The sequence below is a fragment of the Seriola aureovittata genome, chromosome 10 (genome assembly GCF_021018895.1).
Source record: "Seriola aureovittata isolate HTS-2021-v1 ecotype China chromosome 10, ASM2101889v1, whole genome shotgun sequence".
Classification (NCBI taxonomy): Eukaryota; Metazoa; Chordata; class Actinopteri; order Carangiformes; family Carangidae; genus Seriola; species Seriola aureovittata.
The window spans coordinates 18,724,730-18,751,124 of NC_079373.1; the positions used below are offsets into that span (position 1 = coordinate 18,724,730).

A 26,395-nucleotide genomic window follows, 5' to 3' on the forward strand; every position below is an offset into this window, starting at 1 on the left:
AGAAACAAAAGAAGCGAAGGGAGAGGAGGAGAGCAGGAGCAAAAGCTGAAGTGTGCAGATCAGGAAAAAAGTTGGAAGAAAAACAAAAACAGAGCAGAGGAGAGTCATAATTATACCAATCGATATCAGGGAAGGAGGAGAGAGCATGTGTGATTAATGGCATGTCAAGAGCAAGGCCTGATGGGAGAAATGTTTTATAATTAACGGGGCGGTCAGCATCATTTTTATCCTCCAGTGTGTGTGTGTGTGTGTGTGTGTGCGTGTGTGTGTGTGTCTTTTTGTGTGTGCACATGCTACAAAGAGTAAGCCATTTTTTTTAGATATCTAACAATGAGACATTTGTTGATCACATACCTGGTTTCCACTACACACAAACCACCGGCAAGACTAACTAACTATCTGCATTACTGAAATCTTCCCAGCAGAACAACCAAACTCTTTTTTGTTATTCTGTTGTGTGTGTATGTGTGTGTGTGTGTGTGTGTGTGTGTGTGTGTGTGTTCTTGGTTTTTGGGTTGGGGTCATTTAATTATGATGGTTAAGACTGGGGTAAGGGGCTGGTGGATACATTGTGTCAATCAGTGCAGCCCATGAGGAAAGTGAAAAAAGTTGTGTGTGTGTGTGTGTGTGTGTTTGTAAATCCATTAACAGCTGTGTTGGGCTTTTATGTGAGTTTTCACTGATTTCCGAACTGTCTTATAAGAAATATAATCACAGCAATTACCAGACGTATTTAGCTTGAACCCATGAGAAATTATATTGGAGCTGTGATAAACATTCCTATAAATTAGAATGTCAAATAATGCACCATGAACAATTATGCTGACATAATAAACGATTATTTCATTTGTCATAAAAAACAAACAAAAAAACAATAGAGAGTTAAACAGTTGAACAAATGCACTCTGCCAGTTTGGTGCAATTATTCCTGGTTTTCCAGAGACTAAAAAGTTAGTTAGTTATAATTTCTCAACATCTCTTAGCATCCAGCTTCAATGTTATGCAAATCAAGTTGTTGAAGTGATGAGACTGAAGCTTTTACTTAAGTATTAGTAAATGATATGCTCTTATCAAGTGCTACAACTGTTGAACACACAATGATGTTAATTAAAATCCAATCAGAGACCTAATTAAACCGAATAACACAGAGTATCTTTGGACAAGCCACAAAATGTTTTTTTTTTTTTCCTCTGCCAAACAGGTATGAATATTTAACATTTTCTACAGTGACAAAAGGGAGAAAAAGCAGCGAGGGGAGAGAGTCAGACGAGATCCTCCTCTGTCGTAGCTGGTCCTAAACAAGAAGGCAGCATTTGGCACACATCCAGCGAACACTGCAGCTTTGCTCAAAATGACAGCTCCACACATCATTTTCTGTGCGGCTGGCATTTTCCCCTGTTAACGATACTGAATCCCTGTGACACACTGCTATTCTTGGAGCTACAGAGGTTAGACATCCACTCAGAAGCTAGAGTTCTCATCTCTGCTACCAATGACATCTATAGAGAAAAACAGAGCATCCATTAGGTTCTGTATCTCCTCTTTGGCCTCACCTACAGAAGATATGCCATGCTGAGACAATAAATGTGAGTTTGATAAGAGAGAAAGAAGGGCTGATTCTGATTCTGATTCTTTTTTTTTTATAGCATCATTTCCTCTTTCACACCGCTGACAAAAAGACTATATTTCACTATATGTGCTTTACGCTTCTTAGCCACAAAACTTAAAACTGCATTTTTATAGATTTATGATGACATTTGTTTTCTTTCCAAGATGAGATGACAGAGTAGCCTTCCATGCAAGGTAGAATATTAGCAGGGCAGAGTAACTCTTACCTGTGTACAGGGAGATGTAGGCTGAGTCTATCACTTCATATTTCAGACCGGGGAGGAATGGACGCCACTGTGTGTGAAAGCACAGAGGGAGAGAAAAGGGATTGAGTGAGAAGAGAAAACCAAATGCAAACATGTGGAAAGTATAAGGTGACCATGACAACTGTGACACATGTGATATTAATCTCAACACCATCACAGGATCGATCTGATGCTGGGTTTTTTCTTTTTTTGTATAAACACACTTAACCAGACAAAGATGGGAAAACAGAAAAAAAATTTGTGGCACATGAGTAGAGAACAGGAAAAGTTAAGCTGTAAAGGGGAAGGAAGGAAGGAAGGAAGGAAGGAAGGGACAAATGTGCAAACAAGAGCAAAAAAAAAAAAAAGCGAGAGCGAGAACAGAGCCGTAGGAATAAAACGCTGACAAGTAGGTGTAAAAAAAGGAAGGTCTAGTAATGACCTGAAAACAGAGAGAGGCATGGAGAGGGAAATAAAGAGAGGGGGTGAGAAAGAGACAGAGAGAGAGACAAGCTACAATTCTTTTAAATAGATTTCACAATTACCACGTCACTTCTGGTTACCCAGGATTTAATCACAGGAGACAGGTCATTTTCCAACCCTCAGGTTGAGAATACAAATATAAACACCCTCCTCGGGCTCATTCAAATGCCTCCACATGTGTATGCAAAACAAATACACACACACACACACACACACACACACACACACACACACACACACACACACTCAGTTACGGTTTTAGATTTTGTTGCAATCCACATCTTGTCATTCATGTAGCACTAATAGGCACAACAACTGCTGATATGTAAAAGCCAAAATCTAGCATTTATTATACTATTCTGTGTTACTCCTTCACAGCCAGTGCCGCCACATTAATACAGAAGCACACATATCCATGCAAGCGCACTAGAAAAGACAACAAACAAGGACACGGTGCGACATCATGCTGAGCAGCAGCGGGGAGCAGCTCAGCAGGCCACCGACCGCTTCAACACTGTGTCATTATTTCAGGGTGGTTGTCCTCAAGGTCAAATCAGAAGGCTGTCACAGCCTGACTCAAGGGAAGGACAAAAAACATACGAGTTTTAACTGAAAAGGTTTAGTTTTACCCAACTAAAAGCAACAATTAAAAATAACTGCATTACAGACGAGTTCAAATGTAGCAACAGCAGCGGATGAATGAATGATGAATGAACAAGTCGTGAGAGGAGAGAGATGGAAACACTGGATGATTGACAGTAGATTCTACAGTACAGCCGGCTGTCAGACAAAGTGGGCAGAATCTGCCATTTTCACAGCCGACTTTTTGACTCGTAAAAAAATGTCATCTGTGAAAGTAAGGCCTGATGACCCTTGACTCTTACCTCCAGGATCCAACAGCGTGAGAATTCAGAAAGTCTGGAGGCCTTTCCACTGATCCTACTTTCTTAAAAAACATCACACAGTTTTGTGTGAAAGTTTGTTCTTGACCTTGGAAGCAAAGGTTTGACAAAAAAAAAAAAAAAACAACAAAAAAGTGTCACAGTTCAGGCTGCATTGCTGCAAAGAGAAATGCAACTCCTGATGGCAAAATGCAACTGAAGCATGATTTTGTTAAATTCCAAATGAGACTCGATGCCAGTTGATGTGTTTCAGCTGCCTGTGTGCATATAGGCAGAGGGTCATCACAGGATCCATCATTTTCAAGGCTCACTGGAGCTCAACACTCTGCTGCTGTCACATCAGCCTTAAGTGCACAGGAGACACACACAGACATAAACAGTTGAAATACTGCATGTGCACCTGTGTGGCCTAATTTATAGCCTCATGGGGGTTTCATTGTCTGGCTCCATAGATTCCCTGATTAATTCCTCCATGGGAGGCATTGAGCTGGTGTGGATCTAGATGTGTGTTTGCGTGCGTGGGGTGCACGCACAGTATTTGTGGTGTATGTGTGAATGTGGGTGTGTGTGTTCTCTGTGTGTGCGGGTGCGTCTTCTGTGGAATAGTGTTGACAGGAGAAGCAGGAAGAGGCAGAGGCCTGCAGAGGAAACAGAATCAATATCCAAGGGGAAATAATAAAAAGTAGCAATCGTAGAGCAAAATGGCAACAGGCAGCCAGCAGGTTGGTTTCATCGCGTTTCTGTCATGCCTGGACCACCCACTGACATGTGAGGGTTTGATATTGTTTTCAATCAGTGTTACTCCAGTGTTACTCCAGCTCATAGGGGACGGTTTGATGCCCACTGGAGTGACACACACATTTTTGCACTTTCATTCCAGCTTTTACACACACACACACACACACACACACACACACACACACACACACACACACACACACACACACACACACACACACACACACACACACACACACACACACACACACACACACACACACACAGGTTATTGTTTATCCCTTGATGATCAGGAGTTTATTGCTTTTGAGAGAGCGAAGTGCTGTTGTGTTTGTTTCCTTCAATTCAATCGTCTGCTCCCAAAGCCTGAGGCCCTATGGATATGAAGCCGTTTTGTTAGTGTGACACATAAGAGGTAATGACATAATGAAATTGTCTGACCTTTCCCAAGTTTATGTAAAAGTCATTTCCGATTCGAGGTCCAGTAAGATTAACGGAAAGTAAAAACTTCCAGTGAGTAGTTTCACAGTCCTGTCCTGAATTTTAAAGGGACAGTTTTTTTTTGGTCTGTATATTGCCACTATTTTTTTTTTTTTAATACTGTAAGCAGTGGCTCCTTTCACTATTCAAAACCACCCAACACAGTATCTCCCAGTGAATCATGGAATTTACAGTGAAGTGAAGATGGAATAAAGGTCAATACAGCAATAACACAGAGGAGGAAAGATGTTTCTGTTTCCTTGAATCTGACAGCTTCAACTGGGCAAAGGCTGTCCAGTTGTTGTCCATGTCTATTTGTTCAGTAGAGGACTAAGAGGTGTGCTTTCTACCTGTGTTCTCTGTCTTAATCACACACACACATACACACACACACACACACACACACGCACGCACGTGGCTTCAGGCCCAAACGGGTAGAGTGGTAAACGGAGCAAAGTCAGTGGCAGAGACGACAGCAGAACAAGACAGATGTTAACAAGCCTGACAACACCTGTAAAAGGCAAGAACATCCCGTGACTACATTGCTGTTGTTACGTTTTCTTTTAATCTTCATTTATACAGGGTAGGTTTGATGAGCTTGCATGGTCATTAGACAGTAGAGCGGCACCCCGTGTACAGTTGATTGACACTGATTTTGTGAAAGCAGGAAAATCCGGAAAGTATATGATAGTTATTAGGTTCATCACAATTTCCACATGAGCCTATTTTCAAATGTTGGGGACTGTGCAGGATCGAAAGATACAAGTGGCGATTGAACATTTTTCTGATTGATAAGAAATGCAATGAAAAGACCAAAGTGAAAAAACAATTTACTGTAGTAATAAGTATTTCATATGTAGCTGATAGAGCTCTACTATTGTCCACAAACTATTAAAAACACATAGTGGGTGCAAGTCTGAGACCATTTTCCAGATTTCTGAACTACATGGCTGCACTGGATGACATGTTTCAAGACGGCCACTCATTTATTTTGAGTCAGCGCCACACAAGCCGTCCTGCTGCCTCCAAATACTAGAGCACCAAATCCATCGCTGAAAATAGATCCCAAAAAAAGGCTATGTGTCTATGTCTATAACTGTTTCAGTAACATTTGCTAAGAGATACAGTCACCATCTGTTTTAAAAAAATAACTTACCCTTTGTTGAAAATACAACTATGTATTTGTGACTGACCTTTACAAATATGCGTCTTCTGTAGCAATGACTGGGCCTGGAGCTGAGTGCCGTAGAGAGGATAGGGAAATTGGAAAGCAATGACACACATGGAATAATGCAGTGCAGTTTTGGTCTTTTAATTAGATTCATTGGCAATAGATAGAACACAGAAAACACAGGCCTTATCCTTTAAAGATACGTTATGTAACATACATATGCAGTATGATCCAAGTTGTTTAAGTGAGACAAATGAGCTGGAGAAATAGGCCAAAGTTAGATCAGGGACAGAATAATGGTAAATACTACTTCTGGAAGGCTTGTTTGTTAGTGTTTATGTGTCTTTTGTTAACTACTTGGGGTTATCATTTAGTCGTGGTGAGCCCATAGAGAGAGGAGACACAGAGGGAAGGGAAGACAAAGACACACGAGATAATGAGTGAAAAAGACTGCAGCGAATGGGCTCCAGTGTGGCCATGAGATAAAAATCTCCTAAATCCTGAAAAGACTTTGGGGCTTCCAGTCGAGAGCCTTGCACAGTTTGACACATATGGCTCAATTTTGACAGGATGTTTTCTTGCAAATCCTTCTCAAATACACAATGTGATTGATCTCTGTGGATGTGGCCATTAGAAAGTTCACATGAAGTCCACTAAATACCGTGGCAACCATGTCACAGCCAAGGTACAAAACAATCACAGGACACAAATAGAGTGGAGGTTATTACTGGGATGGAAACGCTAACAGTTCACACTACTGACAGGCTAATTAAAAAGCCTCATAAACTGGCTGTGATCACTCATTCTGAGTTTGTATGAAAAGGATGAAGGTGGCGCAAGTGCTCTCAGCGACCTGTCCTTGTGATCCTGTTGTCACACAAGTGTTTCGGCCTGTAGAAGACGGTGACTTCATTGAGTATGACATGTTGCTAACAAGCCAAGAATTATGTCCTGCAGTTGTGGTGCAAAAAAAGGCAAAGTGACGGCTAACAAGTACAAGAAAGCACATACTAATAACCTTTAAGTGTTTGTCCACAGCTTGGTTAGGTTTAGAGGAAAGTGGCACCTTTTATTCAGTTTTCATTTCCCTATAAACTGCAAATTAATGTATGTAGCAACAAGCAACGACCCCTCAACTAGTACTGTAATATTTACAGACGTGTTAAATATCTTCAGTGTAATCATACTCAGAGGTGCAGTATATCTACTGCTTTAATAACCAACATTAACTCTGAGTTATTAAAGGAATAGTTTGACATCTTGCTTTGCTTTCTTGCAAATAAGTGTATTTCCCAGATGAGATGAGAAGATGAGACAATGGCTTATAAAGATAACTATTAAACAGAATTCTTTGGCAAAACAGTCAAACCCTGGAAGACTACTGGCACAGACGAAGCTTACTTTACAAGAATAAACCCTACTCTGAGAAAGTACTTTTGTTAGACAAAGCTGACCGGTCGCGCCATTGTTTAATACATGACTTTAAATTTTAACGATATATTTTTTTTCCTCAAGAATAGGAATAAATAATACATGCGATGACAAGAAATGACAAGACACAGTTCCATTTGCTGATGGGATGCAAGACAAGTTATGATAGCTCTGGTAGGAGGAGAAACAAAGCATGAGCGTTAACACCGCCACTAATGGAAAATCTGTAGCATGGAGCTATGGTGCTGCCCACTGACAGGCGCCTGGCAGCAGCGCATCAAGGAGAGACTCCTGACAGGCTCTGAACAGATACCTGCCTGAAGAGAGCGCAGAGGACTGGTGGTGTTTTGATGCTTTGCTGATACTGTTGTAGAAGCCTCACACAATGAAAGTTGACAAGGAAGCAGACAGTGGAAGAAGAGCTGAAAAAGCACCTAACTAAAATAAAACGCTAACCAAAAACTACAGCACGGCAACAATGATACACAGCAGAGCTCCTGACTGATTATGCTCTCATTTCAATTGACAACTAAACAGAACTAAACACTTACATGCTGGAGGATAAATGCCACTATCCGTTCCCTGTCGCACTGACATGAAAACAGTGGCTTGTTTTTTCATGTCATATCATGTCTTGCCTGGGGACAAAGGAACAATATTCAAAGGGAGATGAGGAGGTGGATACAGAGACGGGGTGTTTGATTTTCTATGTTGAATTATACATTAGCCAAAGTCTCTCAGACCAGACATTTCAGAAAGACAAATGAGTCCAATATCTATAGCAATTACAGGCACGTCATAGTCAGTGGGACTACAGAGACGCCCTATGTGCTCTGAGTGGAAACTAGTTAGCCACACTGACACTCTCGCTAGATCCAACATATATGACAGAAAGTCCAAGCACGCTTCTTAAAATCCCAGGTGTTTGCTCTGCTGCCACATATGATGAGGACACGCAGGTACTTTGGTCAACACAATGCTTACAGGAAAAAGAGATAACACAGAAACAACCAGCCTGACTTGAATACAAATAGAGGTAAAACACAGACAAAACAAATCAGTGGTTACAGTCTAAGTGAGTGTGACAATACAGACCTGACCGGATATGTTTAAACTGCTTTCAGATGGTAAAACACATTATCAGAATGTAATCTCGGAATATGCTAGCGTCAGAGTGCCTGTAAGCTCACGTTACTTGACAACTTATCGAATGAGAATGAGAAATCAAAAAGTACCACAAACTCGAAAACTCTGTAGCAAACAGACAAGGTTAAAAAAAAAAAACCAGTGTGGTCTCAGGGTATCTTCTAACAGAAATATGTCATACAGAGAAACTGCTCCACGCTCGAGGCTAAAAAGACTTGCACTACTTAAGACACAATGAGTGTGGGTGATGGGACACTATATAGCTTCCTTTTTAGTGTCATGCCATGTGTGTGGTGGTGCTCTTTGGGATGTGTCTGATCAAATCTGCACGATGAGAAGAGGAAGTGTTGGCATGAAGGACAGGAAGCGAGATACGAACATCAGTTCTGCTAACGGCTTTAAATCCCCGAGGGCTCAAAAAGCGCAAGTTCTCACATAAATGGTTTTGAGAATGAGAAAAACATGAAGAAGAATAATTAGTTTTATGATGTGATCTTTTTGATTATGGGAAGCGATTCCCACTGAGAGATTATGGGCATGTCTTGCACTTTTCATCATGCTCATAAAGAGAGGGACAGCCTGGATGATAACCCTGCAATCGTTGCAGCTATTTTACTATTGACTGGTATTGATGTTGCCCTCTAGAGGATAAAAGGACAAAGAGCAAGCTATTAAAACAATGGTTAAAGAAAGACAAGGGCAAAATGAAACACAACACAGAGTTCAGTTTAATCTAGGATCCTAAGATGTGTTTAAAAATGTAAAAAAAAAATAAAAGAAGTAATTTATGGGACGAGAAAATCACACATGTGCATGGTGATGATAAAGAGCAAAGTTGATGAGACAAAGTACCAGAAGAAAAAAAGTGTTTGAAAAGCTAAAGAGAAAGTGAACTGAGGCAGAAAAAACAACTCCATATGTTTGAAAGGTGGGAACTAGAGTCAACCCTAAAAGGTGTTGAAGTGGTAAAAAAAACCTGAGAGAACTCTAATTTATTTCCACAGTATAAAGACACACACAATATACTTTAACAGCTGGCTCCAGGTCGCACGGACCACTACTGATTTATATTGAGGAGGGAAGGCGCAAGGCAGCTGTTGAGGGGCCTGTGTGTGCACGCGTTGCACCCATGAGTCTGCAGCGGTAGACGTGTGCGTGCAAGTGTGTGCACACATGGGTGTGTGTATGAACTGGTGGGCAGTTTGAGACTTGGCCTGGCAGGGGTGATAAAACGGGGGTCGTTAAAATCCTGCATTTAAATCCCACACCCCTGCCTCTCCATAAACTTGCCATCACTAATTAAGGCATGACTTTCTTCTCTTCTTCCTCTCACTCTCTCTCCTCCTCCTCCTCTCAATCACGCCCTTTAATTGCCAACACTTTCCTTCATTCTGTCACAAGGCTAGCAAGAGACATTTTCCATTAGGCCAGTGGAAAGGCCCCGTCTTTCACTGAGAAAGATCCAGATGGCGTATATGAGAAACTTAATGAAACTACCTGCTCACTAAATCTTCTTTCATCTCACGTAATCCATTAAAAAAAAAAAAAAAAAAAAAACAGTCATCACTCTAAAGAGAGTTTATGTGAAGTTAACTGAGGCAAAACACTGAGGTAAAGGGCAGACTGTAGTGGAAAAGGTTCGGTCAGAGTGCAGGTTTGGTAACTTGCCCGCTCGTCCTAACAACTCCACAGTCTCCTCATTCACTGGTCTGCTGTCCGTACATACAAATACACTTGTTTCCATCCCCTTAGGGAAAGCACGGCGTATTCCGAACCTGTTTCTTCCCGTCTCTAATGCTGTTTATGTTCCACCTTCCTGTGGCCATTCTCCCTAATTCCTTCACACGATGGAAAAGAAAGGGGCCAACACGGTGAGAACAAGGCTTCTCTTTCCTATTTTTTTTTTGCCAAAAGGTAACTTTCGGACTGATATCTTATGTTTACTCCCCTCTTGTTTCTTTATAACGAACAAATACATTCCCAAAGGAACAGCCCACCTTTGACCGTACAATCATAGCTTGGCACTGAACACAGAAGAAAGAGCTGTGAATCCACACTATCTGCTCTTTAACAAATGAGTGCCTGGGTTTCTGCGGATTTATGTGAGCCCTGGGCTTATGCTGTTGTGGGCTGGTCACGGTAAATCTGCTATTTTTGTCAAGGTGTGAAATGTATTCCGCTGTTAAATCACACACAGGGGCCTTACTAAGATAGCGTACCATACACACCACACACACACACATTCCTGCACACAATCTTGATTTGCTGCATGACTTTTATACGCTTCATTAAATTGTTTCTACTAGTACAAACCCACTTTGATGGCCTCATGGGTAGTTGGCTGAGGTGGGGGAGGTGGAGACAGAGAGAAAGAGACAGAGAGAGAGATGGATATCCACATGACCTTGATTTGCTCGTACACATGATCACACGAACGGTTTTCTGGACGACTCGCGGAGTCTGTGGGGAAGTTGATGATTTGAATGAAAAGAATAGCACGAGGTAGCGAGAGCAGAAATACTTCATATAAAAGCCTCCAGAACAAACTCTGTATATATTCTCCTCCACACTCCTGCCCCATTTCTTTCCTCCTCCTTATTCACTCTCCTCTCCTCCTTTTTGGCGGCTGTGTGAATTCAACCTTTGTCCTTAGATGAAGCCGGTGAGCTCTGATTAAGAGACCAAGACCTTCAGTCTGAAGGCCATAAATCTTACCTGCATTTGCAACAGAGTTGTGTTATCCTTTTTTTTTTTTTTAGCATTTCCTCCCTTTTCCTCTATTTGGAATGGGCAATTCTCCCTGCTAGCTTTCATTGTCCTCCTATGGAGGTTTTAGACAGATAAATATCTCCTTTAATACATATGGAGAAAAAAAGAAACAACATACTCATGTGTTTCTAAAACTGCTTTAATCCACATTTGTATACCCACAATGGAAATAATTCATGACAAGAATTACCACTAAGTTTAAAGTTCCCCTCAGAGCTATGGAGCATTTTACTATCTTTCAGTTTATTGTTTTGGTCTTGTGGCGCACAATTTTACTTTTGTCACTCTCATCAACCCTGTAATCAGCCCTACAAGGGAATCATTTCTTGGCCAAAAATCTCTGATTACCTCCTGTACACTACCAGCCCCGCATGAATTTTAATGTCGCTCCACATCTGCTGTATATGTAAATAGGCAACTGCTTGCTAACAGGTTAGCCATATCAACTTCCTACTGTGATAATATGTCAGTTAACGCAGATTTAAGGCTTACCCCCCCCCCCCCCCCCATTCCCTCTGCCCTGCACACAGATGCTCAACCAACCAGCAGGAATCATTAGTCCGACATCAAGGACATAATAACAGTGTATCCTCTCAGCTTTTATTGCATCATATCTCACCAACTCAGTCTGTTTGTCCTATCCAGAGGCTCTCCACATAAAGGGGAAGGTATTTGTTTACCACTGGGATCTGGCTGTCATGGGCTGTAATTTATTAGTCACACTTGCACATCATCAGCAGAATATTCATAACACACCCACATCAACAACCCACAACGCAGCAACTGTATAGCACTTGGGGGACCTACCACTAACGGGACATTTCATACCGCCCGTGTGAAACTTCAGAGAAAACCATTGCCATGGGTACTTTCCACCTGACTGTGCCAATTTACCGATATTAAAATAGACTAGAGGTGCCAAGTGTCAGTGTGGCGTGGTTGTAAAGTAGCTGGTTTTCTCATACATCCAAATGCAGAGAGTCCTCAGCCTGCATCTCATTTCTCATCGAGTTCATGTGTGATCATCCTGGCACCACGCAGCTATCGAGTTCAGCATGGAGCTCCTGCATCCCCCTGTCAAACCCTCTCTTGAAACCGGCATCCAGAAGCAGCCGATCTGAGCTGAACACAACAGACTGGAGGTTGGAGAGACTAAAGAAACATAGAAAAGACTATGGCGGCAAAGCTGAGAAATGTAGCCACGGATAATGAGGGGTAAAGTGATGAGCTGGGCTTGTAAAAACATGGTGAAAAATATATGACAGGAGATTACATGTATAAGACCCAGGAATAAACTAACAATAACTAACAGGAAGACAGAAAAATGAGTAGAGAAAATAAGCCAGAGGCAGAGACAGAGGTTTTGAGGGGATCAAGACAGAATGAGAAAGAAGTAAAAAATCATTAACCTTGAGGGTGCAAAAAATGACAATGAAGTTCTGTGCTCCAGCATCACTACTGCTGCTCTGCTGATGATGATGGTCACCATGATGACAATAACCCGGGGCTTATTAACAGATTCATTCAATACACACACCAGTGATCTCTTTTTTATCATTTGCCCTCCCACTCAAAGTACATGCTCCCACAAGGCGTGTGGTCTCTTGTACGAAACTTCATCTCGAAATTAAGCCCCACTCATCTCTGCGCTTTTTCGCCTGAGGTGCATTATACCACTGCTGAGAGAGAAAGTGGTGCAGAGGAGTGAACAGTCCACTTACCCCAACCTCCACGTGATCCGAGCCCTTGTCATCCTGCTTGTGGAGGATCTCGAAGTAGTATCGTCTGGATGAGATCAGGCTGAAAGGAAACAAAGAGATAGTTATTGTTAGATATTGACACTGATGGGAAAAAAAAGAATCTTTCTACAATAAGCCACTGCAGCTCCTTCTTCCTTAGGCTCTTTCTCAGTGACCAACACTTATGAGAACATACCAACAGTTACTGTGTGGAGCCCTCAAGAAATACAACAGTGTGCAATTTTTGGTCATAAAAAAACTTAAGAAATATCAGGATTTAATGAGACTGCAGTGGATTGAGGCAAACTGCTTGACTTAAAAAGCAAAAAATAGTTGTAAAACATATGTCAGTTGAACCTGGGTATAAACTGGTTAATCAGCCTAAAATATAACTCAGTGCTACAGGCAAGATGGCAAAAGAGCCAGCAGTGAGCCAGGATATTATCAGCCTCTGGTCCTGAATAAAACACTCCTTTTGAGACTGGGAGGAAGAAAAATCGATGCTCCACATAAATCAACATTTTTCACTTATACAAGCTCCACTATTTCTCGGGAACTCCTGGTTAGACGGAGTAAAGGTTCCCCACACTGATGAAATACATACACTGAGCGACAATGCTTTATTCTTATCAAAAACACATCCTGGATAATAAGGCAGCATCTGCTGCTGAATGAGAGACGCCCGAGCACTGTCCACACATCAGCTCTCAAAACACAGACATGCATTAATCGAACACACACACCCACATTGTGTGGCACCAAATAAAACCATTTTTTGTGTGTATACATGTATAGTACACATTAACAGTGTGTAAAGGCACAATTTGTTAAAGCAAGAGTCTTCAATAGAAAAGCTGTTCTTATGTGGATAAAATGCTACTGTACCCTGGAAAATCCATCTCCTACAAATAAGATCATGTTAATTCCGTTTGCTGCAGCCTGGTAACGTGTAACAGTAACTAATGCTACTTTAAAATCATTTGACTGCTCCATATTCATGTGCTCCGATCCATTATAGTATGTGATGGTTTTCTTTTTCTTTGTTCATTTTCTGTCTTTGCCTCCATTTCCTGCGCCTTGTTTCTCTGTGAAGTTCCCCTGCCTCTCTCCTGTCTCCTGTTTGTCTCCTGAAACAAACACAAACTCATCTTCTTTTGTTGAAATCAGTGTTTTGAATAGAAAATAGTTCCACAAAAACAGAAGATAACACAGAAGAAAGACATGCAAAGCAAGCCAACAGAAATACTTCTATTACCTGATGAATATCTTTGTTCTAGAAAATACGTGCAAGTGCATCTTTAAAATGTTTTAGTCTATATAATGCTATATAATCTATAGTCTATATAATCTTAAAGCTGCTCGTTTTGTCCAACCAACAGTGGAAAACCCAAAGAGAAGCAGAAAAAGCTAAAGCTTCGCTGAATGATTGTTGCTGATTATTTTTTGTCACTGAACTGATTGCTTAATGCACCAAGTAAGCACTACCAGACATTAATGCCTGGTCTTTCATGGTAAAGATTGCCAAATTCCAGTTAGGAGTGCAGACCTCCATTGCGGTGTATTTGTGAGTTTTTGTTGCGGATGTGGTTGACTTGAGTTGAAAGGGAAGGACACGGCCTGAAGGGGGACGGTCACGTGTTGCCCTCGCGCAAAAAAATCATCCGGCTGCCCAGCGTTCTGTAACCAATAAATCACTGCAGGTGCAAGGGAGCAGTGACAGTGTGCTAAGGTCACTCTCTCATGAATAGGGAACATATCTCTGTGCAGCTGCTGAAACGGCACTCGGCAAACTTAAGTGGTACTTTCAGCTCGTGGCATCTCGCTTGCCCTTTCCCAAAATGATTCAAACCTAACGCCATCCCTAACCCCAGACTCTGAGCTGAGCCACACTTAAAGAAAGAAAATAATATCTGATTTTTACATTCACTTCAGTCATTAGATTAGATTAGTTCAGATGAAACTTTAATGAACGTAATGATAATGTGGGGATACTGAGTAATCAGAATTTTGTCAACCGGAGAACAGAGGGCAACATTATGACTTTAATGAAGGATATGTATCACATGAAAATATTACTATCAGACAAAAAATAACTGGTTTTTAAAAAGAGGCAATTAAATATCGCTGTCCCAATCAGACAAAATTAAATTTTAGGTTGACATGTAACATCTCTCTTAACATCCTGAACTGAAACTGATAATTTTGGCAGTTTCAGCTTATCGAGTTCCTGTCCCTGAGCAGATGACGGTGGATGGTTTTAGGGAATATTAGTACATTTCCTGACCATTCATTAGGTTGTCTGTTTCAGACCATAATCTGACTCCATCTGGGGGATAATCTAATGTCGGAGCTGAGAGGACGCAGTCTGCCGCCACAGTGTTTCTGAGTCAAGCTGCCACTAAACCACAGACTGCACACTTCAAATAGATAACAGTCGCACAGATACGCACACAATACTCTCAAAATGCATCCTCGACATACTATTGTCTGTCAACATTTGAGGATGTCTTTTCTTCTAGCTCTCAGAAATGTAGAAACACTCACACAGAGAGCCTGGACTTCAGCGGTGAGAGATTGGCAGCTCGGCCAATAAAAACTTGTGTTTACTTGTAGTAAGATGCCAGATAAGACAATGCACACACACACACACACACACACACACACACACACACACACACACACACACACACACACACACACACACACACACACACACACACACACACACACACACACCACAGATATCACGCGTATCAACACAGCAGAGTGAGATTGAAACAAACAAAAGGATCATAACACACGGAGATGGATAAACAGCTCAACATCAAGTCCTATTCACACACTTTTCTATTCTTCCATTTCTATTTCCTTTGGATTTTCACTTTGTGATTTGCCAGTTCAACAATTTCAGTTTTGGTCGTATGTAATTTAGTTCCACTGTTGAGGTGAGACAGTGTGAGTGAATGAGCCTGATACTTTTCCTTTAAAAAAAAAAAAAACTAAAAAAACTTTGCATCATTTCTTTGTGTCTGTGTCTTGTTTTTGTTTTCAATTTGGCACGAACTAGACTTAGTTATGAGTTATTCTTTGGGAAAATAAAAGACATAAATTAATCATGATCGGCCCAAATATAGATATGGACAGATATGAGGAAGAGAGATGTGAAGGGGTATGTGAAATCTGAGGTGACTCTGTCCAAACGTCTTCTATGAAACTCTGGAGAGAAAGACGGAGGAAGAGAGAGACAAAACAAAGGAGCACAAAATAGGAAGGAAAGAGGTGTTTTGTTTTGCACTCGCATGAATGTGTCTGTGTGTGTGTGTGTGTGTCTATGTCTGTGTGTGTGTGTGTGTGTGTGTGTGTGTGTGTGTGTGTGCGTGCAGACTGGTCACACCAGTCCTCTTGTGATGGATGACAAGGCGGGCTCTGGTTGAAAGAGATGAAGAGACAGAGAGACAGGCGGAAAGAAAGATGAAGGAGGAGCGATAAATAGCAAATGAACAGCCGAAACAGAGAGGGAATTATAAATGCTTTCTGTATCTTGAAAGGAAAAATACATTACAGTGAATATCACTGAGACATGATTTCATACAGAACGCCATGCCGGAGGAGGAGGGAGGAAAGAAAAAAAACCCCATAAAGGAGCAAGTGAAGGGCAAATGAGAGCTGGAAGAGGAAAGAATAGCTATTAGTGTGTGACTCAGAGGATGAGTAGAGGACACAAAACAAGAGTCTAATTGCCTGACTAATTGGACTCTTTGTTTCCAGTTCCTCTTCTTTGGGCTGAACAGATAGAGACAGACAAAGGAGCTTGACTGGGCTGGATAACACAAGATGGGACTGTTGGAGCTAAACAATGTTGGGAGAGTATCATGGCTGCTCAGAGTCTGCTGGATCTGAAGTATGAAATATTTATTTGGCTTGAAAATGTATAGAGAGATATTTTTCCTGCTGAGAGACAAAGCTCCATTCACAGGCATCTCAAAGAAGAGATGGGGTTGTCTAAATAAATACACAAAAGCTTAGGTGCATAACACCCCGAAGATCGATCGACAGACAGGCTGACACACATTCTCTCACACACAAACACACACACACACACACCCTCTATATGACTAACCTGGTTTGCAGTGAGCAGAGCTGAAGTGAAATCGAGACAGCATACTTTCTGCCCTTGGTAAATACAAGTCCATTCTCTCTTATTCTTCCTTCATCACACTGTCTGTCTCCTATCTGCCCGCAGGCAACAGCAATTTCCTCATTCTACTTTCTTCCAGTATCTCCACTCTTCCTCCAACTCAATTTCTCATTAATGCTATCTGACTGTCAACCCCGTCCCCATCTCTCTCTCCTTCTCTTGCCTTATTCCTCCCTCTCTAATACCCACAGGTGGCCTTTAAACAAAAGACTGCGCTCGGCGAGTGCTCTCCTCTCAATTACATTAATGATATCAGTGTTTAGAGCTGCCCCAAGGAGATGCACAAACTTCACTTTTCTCCCCTCGCAAACCTCTCCCCTCCTCACTCCATTTCTCATGCATTCCACTAATCCATCAGAGAGCTAGCACGCTGCTCTTCCCTGCAGCCGCAATAAATCCTCTTTCTTCCATCCCCTCCCTCCGCTTCATCTCCCACCGCTCGCCTTCATCCACTGCTCTTTCTCCCTCTCTTCTCCTGTATCTTGTCCGTCGCTTCTCTGCAACGCTCCTCGCACTGTCTCTTCTCCCTCTATCCACCCGGTCCATTTCCTACATATGTAATTATCTAATATGGCGTTATAGTGTAAATATGTTAACTGTGCGTCCACTTCCCCCTTTTCCTCGCTTTGATATGGTGTTAACACTCCTACTGCTCTTAGTGGCCTGAATGCGTGGACATATGAAGGAGAAAAAAAAAAGAGAACATATTCAATATGAATAATAAACATACGCTCTTTTCATCACGCTCACATTGTATAATAGTGTCAACAAAAATGAACTGATCCTACTAACAAGAACTGCCTGTGTTGCCAAAGCCTCCATTGTCCAAAAACCTATGAGTGAGCCACAATGTTACACTGGTCGGAAAGTTCCTTTGTTACAACAAACATGGGAACTGTAGTTTACTTTGAGCCAAGCCGACATGCAGTACACAGTCGTGGTGCCGTAAACACTCGCAAGTGCACCAAATGCCTCTTAATCCACAGCTGAAAATAGTCTAAAACAAATACACTATTTACTCCTATTTGAGTAGTGTTTTTGCTCAAATCCACAGAGCCGAGCTGTTTGATGAAACTGCTGGTTCTTTTTAAAAAATGAAAGTATGTTTGTGCCTATTCTTTTAAGATTTACAGTGCATTTGGAAAGTGTTTAGACTCCTTCAAGTTTTCACATTTTGTTATGTTGCAGCCTTATTCTAATAATAACAATAATAATTATCCTCATCAATCTACACAAACAGCCCATAATGACAATACAAAAACCAGAATTTTAATTTATTTATCAAAAAGGAAAAACTGAAATATCACTTTGACATAAGTATTCAGACCCTTTGTTATGAAGCTTGAAATTTAGCTCAGGTGCCTCCCTTTTTCTCTTGAGATGTTTCCATACCTTGATTGGAATCCACCTGTGGTAAATTCAACTGACTGGACCTGATTTGTAAAGGCACACACCTGTCTATATAAGGTCTCACAGCTGACAATGCATATCAGAGCAAAAACCAAAACCATGAGGTGGAAGGAGCTGCCTGCAGAGCTCAGAGAGGATTGTGTCGAGGCACAGATCTGTTCCTGTTTCCGTTTCCTCTAAGAACTAAGCTGACCCTCCATCATCATTACTGTCTCTGATCGCGTCTGGCCAGAAGCAACCCTGTGACATGGGTTGGTCGTCCTCATGCATTACTGCCAATCAGATGTCCACTACCGCAGTCTTTCGCAGCTCAAGAAATGTGCATCAACACCCTGAAAGACATTCTGATTAAACATAAGCCTCCACACACAAGAACACACACACACACACACACACACACACGCACACACTCAAACATAGATTTGCGTCTCAGCGGGCTTCCATCACTCATAGAAACAGATGGCAGAGTGAAGGCGTGAGGGAGTAAAGTGGGACAGAGAAGTCATTGCACCTTGCTGGCAAAAAGCTTCATTATAATTCGATTGCTACACCAATTACCTTGAGTGGAGAGAAACATACAGGCCTACACTCACACATAAGTGAATATATACATATAATGAGACAGTGCAGGTGCATTCAGCTTCTCTCCATGCTCAATCAGTATTCCTATGATGTGATGCGTACAAGTACCACACTTCTCTCTCTAAATGCTCCTCGCCAGCTAATAGCCAGCAGTGCTTAAGTGATTCAATTATAGATACTGAGAGATCCCATACTGAAATAACTGGTCATTCTTCAGTAGGTTTCCCTCACTGTTGCTGGGAAAGGCACAGTCAACTCTATCCTTCCAACTGTTATTGGGATTTAGAGGTTTTCTGTAAAGTCATGTGTATAAAAAAACAAATGGGAGCGACTTCAGTATGTATGTATCAAAGTAAAAGGGAAAGGAAGATGAAAAGGATGAAGTGGAGAAAGTTAAGAGAGGGGAAAAAAGTAAGAAAGCATAAACTGTCAAATGAGTGTGCGCACACACAAAAAGGAAGAACACACATCAACTCCCACGTGTCTGTGGAGGATTGGGCGTAAATGTCATTTACCGCAGTTTGTGAAGTGAACGCTGCTTCAAAATGCCAGCTGCGGCATCACAGATAACCTTGGAATCAGCTTCCGCCTTTCCTCCTCACCACACCACTGTCAAAGGTCTGCAGCAGCCATTTTTAATTTTAGTCATTACACCTGAAGGTGAAAATCTTGACACAACAGACCCTCGTGGTTAGAAACTCATCTACAGAGGCACATGCAGGTTAATGCTAAAACTTAAGACACAAAAAACGTTGTTTAATTGACTTGCGCTTGGCATTTTTGTGAACTTCAACCAGCCACGCTGATGAGATTCAGTCAGAGCTCATTACTTTCCAATATCTCTCAAACAATATTTCGTCTAATCTTCAATTGACTGTCAATCACATCCCAGTCGGAGCCGCTCAAAAGGCTCTGAAATACTTGACGTCAAGTGCGGTGTCAGACGAGCTCAGTATGCAACTCAGCACAGTTCAGTTTATAGAATTTTAGCAAATGTCAATCTCCACGGTGTTGTCTATACAGCCCGAGGCTCTGCTAGCTGTGTCAGAGAGTGGAGATAGTGTTGACGGGGTTATCTGGGTTCCTCATCTGACTACTTCACTGTCACTCATCAAGCTGCTGTGACAGTAACGAGCAGGCACAGCAAAGATATCACTTCACAGTTTTTGAGCAGAGGTGGAGACAGAGATTTAGACAGACCAAAAAAGGGGGCACTTTCAAATTGAGAAAAGTATTATTTTGAAAGTCACAACAGCAGATTCTAGCAGCATCAAAAGGAAGCAGTTTTTTAATTTTGATTCAGCCTATTTTGAGCGTTTTAAGGCTTGATTTTGATGACCCTGTTAAGTGGGGCAACAACTAATGATTATTTTCATTGTCAGTCTTCAGTCTTTTTCAATCTCTAAGTGGAGTGATTATTTAAACAGTAAAATGCAAGAAAATAGTGAATAATAGCTCATCAGAATTTCCAGTAGTCCAAAGTGGAGCAACAATCCAAAACACAAAAGATATTTATTTTTAATGTGATTTAAACCGAAAATAGTAGCAATCCTCACATTCAATAAGCTGGAAGTGGCAAATGTTTGGTATTTGCGCAGGGACTATATGGCTCTTCCTGCATTTCATGTGATGATAATATATAAACCCTCACATGGACAAGTTTTAATGAGATGGAGCCACAAAGGACTGAAGAAAGGCAGTGACAGAGACAGCAAGAGGGACAAACATTCTCCATCTTCAAGTTTTATTCAGCAAACTTCAGAATTAGATCATAGGCAAAACTATTTCTCCTCTGTACACACACACACACACACACACACACACACACACACACTAAACACTGTGAGTCATTACCTCCAGGTGGTCATAGCCAGGTGGTGTGGATGACTACAAGATCTCCCTAACAGGTGTACCGGTCCAACTTTCCTGTCCATCCCATCTTTTCAAATTGCCACCTAGGACGAGCTTTCACACATCACAGCAACACGAAGGCCACGCCCCATTGCTGGAGACAAGCAGGCATTTGAGGAAAAGCATAATTTCTCGGAGTCTTGGACCAGACACCACAGACACACAGACACACACACAGACAGACAGACACACACACACAGACACACACACACACAGACACACACACACACACACACACACACACAGACACACACACACACACACACACACACAGAAAGCCTTTACCCTTTCCTACCTCTTCCCCCTTTTACAGCTTTATATTGAATCAGACAGAGGGAGGAGGCCATAAAAATGAGCGAGAGACAGCGAGAGAGAGTGGGGGGCTGATGGGACAAATGTGGCAAAGTTGAGATGAGGGTAGCACACCAGAAAGCTCTAGATGCAGTCGTCCAAGTCGGCAGAGTAACCACAGAGGGTGTTTAGATATTATACATATTGTATGTCGGTGGCGTGCAGTGACTTTTACAGATAAGCAAGCAGAACTAACTACTGGTTAAATATAGATATGCGCATTGAATAAATATGTCTGTGAAAGCTTTCCTTGCAAAAAGAGTTATCAAAAGCCGCTCCACATTACACACTAACTCCTCGTCGTCACGCATGTTGACGAAGGTGATTAGCAGTGTAATTTGCTCATTCACTAGCTGATGCTAGCTCTTAACGCCTAAGAAGAAAAGACTGTTGAAGCAATTTCTAACGCGCTAGTACAGTTTCTACACGCGTCTGCGTATGTATATAATAATACATGTAACTGATCTCAGAACGGTGGAAGCTGAATCAAGGGCAGCTTGATGAGCACGCTGAGTCTGTAGCTAGCATCATACTTTGTCAAACGACAGAATTGATAGATATGACGGCTGCTAGTCTACCTAGCTTCCAGAGACAACGGCTTGCTGCGGCCACAAGGGGGGCAGTAAATTAGAAGATGACTGCAAACAGTCAGTATTAGATCCTTTGTGGGACCGGGCGCTGTTCTGAGACGTAAGGCAAGAGATCGCTTTTGCTTCCGCATCGTGGTAATTGATGTCTATTTTTATCTTTAACTGGTCACTGCTGGCCTTGCTCATCCTGAGGGCACGCCACTGTTGTATGTGGTGCACGTGTGTGAGTGTGTGTGAATTGTGTATGTGTATGTGTGTGTGTTTGCTGGTTTCAGTGGCCTTCGACTGCATCGCGCGGAGACCTCCAACAGGCGAGTGAAGTGTTTCTCGAGTGAACCCCTCAACAGCAATATGCCTCATTCCCTGACAATATGATTCAACCCTGCAGCAGCCATTAGTCACTGTTCACTCAGCTCTACTACATTCGGCCGTACAGCTCCAATGAACCGAGACGTATAAATACCCACAGTCCAAAGCGTGAAACAAGAAAGAAGAGAGAGGAGAAAAAAAACAAACCTAACCTAGCTAGAGTGGGAGTGTCTGTTGTGTTTCATTCTGCTCTCCTCTGTTCAATTACTTTTCTGAAGGCTGCTCTCTGTTCGCTTGTGTTCTGCTCTGCACCATTCACCCCCATTCTTTTATACTCCATTTTACTTTGGCTTTGTCCCATTTCATCCTGTTCTGGTGCCCGATATGATAATAAGTAGAAACAGTGGCAGAGCTGAGAGCTGTTTTAAATTGCAGCTTTGATCAAGGCTGTGCGCACAACTTAACTGCGGTAGAATGGAGTCTGTAAATAGGCTCAAATGGCCCTGAACCTATTCTCCAAAAACAAATTGCACAAGTGGATCATGCTGCCAAGGGCTGGCTGTGGCATCACGTGTAATGACTAATAATTATCACCGATGCTTTCTGTCTATAAATTGAGTGTAATATTGTAGAAACACCTACTCTGTTTCACTTTGTTCAGTTATTTCTTTATTTTATCAGGCATACAAATGTTTCAAATTACCAGGTGATAAAATCTGTCTAATGACTGATTATTATTGCTGTACACACACACACACACACACACACACACACACACACTCTGATGCAATTTCTCTTTTTAGAAAATAATGATCTAATGTCCTGTTCCGCACTGCTAATTTGCTCATTTCAATTCTATCCCATCTCATTTGAAGAATACCATTTCATGAATGCACAACGATTAATCCTGCTGCACACATAATTTGCCACGCTCAAGAGCACATCAGCGCAGCTATAAACAGGTCGAGTGTAATGGTGTGTGAGGGATGCATGTCGCACGGTGAGGCACGTGGGAACACGTGGAAAACGACAAGTAAACAGCTTTGGATTTGAGATGTTTCAATGAAGTCATTAGACGCAGGGAGGAATTTCAAATGGCACGCTACTTAAACGAACACATGCACATTAATTCACAGAGGCATGCATTTTCTGAAATATGTTATATGTTCCCTTTCGTAAGCCCACGCGCAGCAGCATCAAACCAGATTTTGCCTCATTATCTTAAGCTAGACTTTCACGCAGTCTTTGACACATTTCCCCTGAAGCATGTGAAAATGTGTAGCTATACAATAAAGACAGATTTGACTTCAGTCATTAGCCTTATCCACCCCTAAACCTCGCAAATTTTCATGATGTGACGGAGGAATCACGAATCACTTCACACATCAAAAATATTAAGATGTCAAGAATGTGCGCATATGTGCTCAGTAACGTGATTTTTGATTTTGTGTCAGATCTCCCACAGGTAAGGCATGTTCTCTGCACCAGCTGCCCTTGAGGCAACTGTAGAAAACCGTCCTGCAGTTTCTACGCAAACCCAAAACACATAAACACACAACCATCTCCCCCCAAAAAGGCAAAGTAACTGGCTACAGCGCAGGCGATGTCACGACCAAAGTTCTCCACTGCACAACCTTTATAATGTTCCTGCCATATTCTGCCTCCCCGCTCGGCTATTCTGTTGTTGTCTTGTTATTGTCGGAGATCGCAGGACGCTTGTCAGACAAGAAGAGAAAACAGAAAAAAACTTTCCACCGCCTCCTCCTCCCCTGTCTCCTTCCTCTCCTACTTCATCTTTTGTCATCTTTCTGTGCTCCCTTGTAGTCTGGTGTGCCTGCTGTGCTAACCAGGCCCGGTTAATCCTACGCACAGACAGACAGAAACACTCGCCAACAGGTCCTGGCCTGGGTTCAGTCATTAATGAATTTTCATTCATTATATAAAGTGTGTGTGTGTGTGTGTGTGTGTGTGTGTGTGTGTGTGTGTGTGTCAATTAGTAGCAAAAGAAGGCAGAATGTGCAACAGATGTATGGTTTTTAATGAGCGTTGAAGATCTCCTTGTGGTTTTTATGCGTCTTAATAATCCTTCTCAGAATGACACATAATGATACATAAACATTTCTGATGAGACTTTGACACATAGTGAGACCTTGGAGCGACACAGTGAGTCAGAGTGAATTACCATCAATGTCACATTAATACTGCAATCGCAACAGAGGATGCATAGCACGTATGGTAAGCATGAGACACCTCCACTGACTGTCGTCTTGCATAGTTTGGACTTGATGTCTGTGTGCATGACTTGTCTTGCACATAGACATGATTGTGTATGAACAGGCAGGATTTTTCATATAACAGAACAATTTTTCCTTTAATAGTCAGCAGTGAGAAAAACTCCAGGAGGAACATGTTTGGATGTATGGCTTTAATGCCTCATTTGATGCGGTTATTTTTATTTTGATGACACTGTGGAGTCGTGAGCATAAATTCAGGAGTATTCTGTTCAGTTTATTTTAGTTAAAAACTCAATTGCAGCTTGTGGGGGAAAAAAAAAAGAAAACCTTTAACACACATTAGACAAATTGGCAGTGCGATGTGCAGGATCAGGGCCTCTGATCTGCGTGTGCGTGCGTGCGTTGTATTTCAGTGAAATGCACTAAAATTAATATCAACTAGGGATTCAAAGACGGTGCTTAAATCACTCCAATATTCCACAGACAGTCTCATCCCACTGCACACCTACACCAAACAGACAGGTCCATTTACAGACCTGCTGCTGTTACCACTGCGCCAAAGCTCACCACTAATTCTATCTATCACCTAGTATATTATCGTGTGTGTGCAAGTAACACTGAACATGTCATTTATTGATATTAAGCAGAATTGTATCATGATAATATGATCAGATTATGTCCCTGTTTCTGTTTACCGAATGAATCTTTCTGAATGGCGTCATGCACAGCAGTGGACTGGTCAGCATGTGGTTTAGTATTCACTGGAGTCATGTTGGGATATATATCGACTTCATATTTTAATCCTTGTGAATATTGATTTAAATCACATCGTCCATCCCTGGAAAGCTACTTTGACCAGTTGAAGAATGTTTCATGAGCCACAGTTTTTAGCAGAAATGCTTTTGAACAATCCATAATTGTAAATACTAATTTAACTACAATTAAGAAAACAGTGTCTCTTTTTCGTTGTTGTGTGTATTTATTGTCCAACTTGCATCATTCAGAAGTCCTAAAATACTCTGATGCTTCACGACACACACCATTGGCTGCGTGTGTGTGTGTGTGCATGTGTGAATAATTTAAGGTAGCACTCTACAGCATGGGTTTCATCCAATCAGGCAAATGAGGGAACCCTAAGGAATAGGAGCACCGTTCTTCGGATCTCTTCTCTTGCTGCATTATCATATCAACTCCACAATGACTTTAGAAGCAAACTGGCTGCAGATCAGTGCTTGTATTAAAGGTGCTTTAATGCTAGCAGCTCCCACCAATTAGGGAGAGAGATGTGTTGAATCTGAGAGAACTGGACAGGTTAATACATTCCCATCTTACATTCAGAGAGAGAGACAGAGAGAGAGAGACAGAGAGAGTGAGGATGAGACCAATCGTATGTTAATTCATACATACATGAAAGTAAACACAGATACACACAGAAGACATCTGCTTCGTATTGTCCAGTGAACACCAGTGAGCCGTCAATTCCCTCCTGCATGTGAGTAGTAAAAGCCTTTTGAAGCAATGGTGTTATAAAAGAACCTGGTATATGCTGCTACTTAACAGGTAGAGATACACTTGACCGGCTACAGCCACAACCAGAGAACACAGGAGATGCTCCAGTGGAGATGTGTATTTGTCAAGCTTTCTGTTGGATGTTAGCAGGGCTTTGTTTCAGGCTCAGCACCGGGTGGAGAGTGAAGTAACTGTGCTGTTAAGTGCGTGGTTGTCACAGGTACTTACTGCACAGACTTGGAGGACTGGGACCTGAACTTGCTGAACTCGCCTGGAGCGGTCCACTCTGTACCCAGCTGCAACACACAAGGCAGGAGACACAGATCAGAGAGAGTGTGGGAGAAAGAGGAGGGGGTGGGGCCGGGGAGAGAAAGTGCGAGAGCAGGGGATAAGAACAGCATAAGAAATGTTGAGGCACACTGAAAAGTATTCGTCTGAAACATCCTTCTTAGAAATCAACTTTGCGAGCCAGAAACAGCTGCGTAATGATTTTTACGCACAGACTATTTAGGGAGGAGTGCTGTCTGTAAAGAAAGTGGACCTTATGAGTTCATTTTTAATCCAGAAAATAGATCGATTGATTGAAAGG

At 41.9% G+C, this 26,395-nt stretch overlaps 1 protein-coding gene across 2 annotated transcripts in view; it reads right to left on the minus strand.

Annotated features, from left to right (window-relative positions):
- b4galnt4a (beta-1,4-N-acetyl-galactosaminyl transferase 4a) overlaps window positions 1–26,395 on the minus strand; it is a 127,950-nt gene that overhangs the window by 9,819 nt on the left and 91,736 nt on the right. For both annotated transcript variants that reach the window (XM_056387066.1, XM_056387067.1), the window contains exons 7-9: window positions 26,035–26,102; window positions 12,695–12,773; window positions 1,836–1,902 (exon numbers count right to left, since the gene is read on the minus strand). In XM_056387066.1, the coding sequence (XP_056243041.1) occupies window positions 1,836–1,902; window positions 12,695–12,773; window positions 26,035–26,102 (214 nt within the window). The remainder of the gene's footprint in view (window positions 1–1,835; window positions 1,903–12,694; window positions 12,774–26,034; window positions 26,103–26,395) is intronic.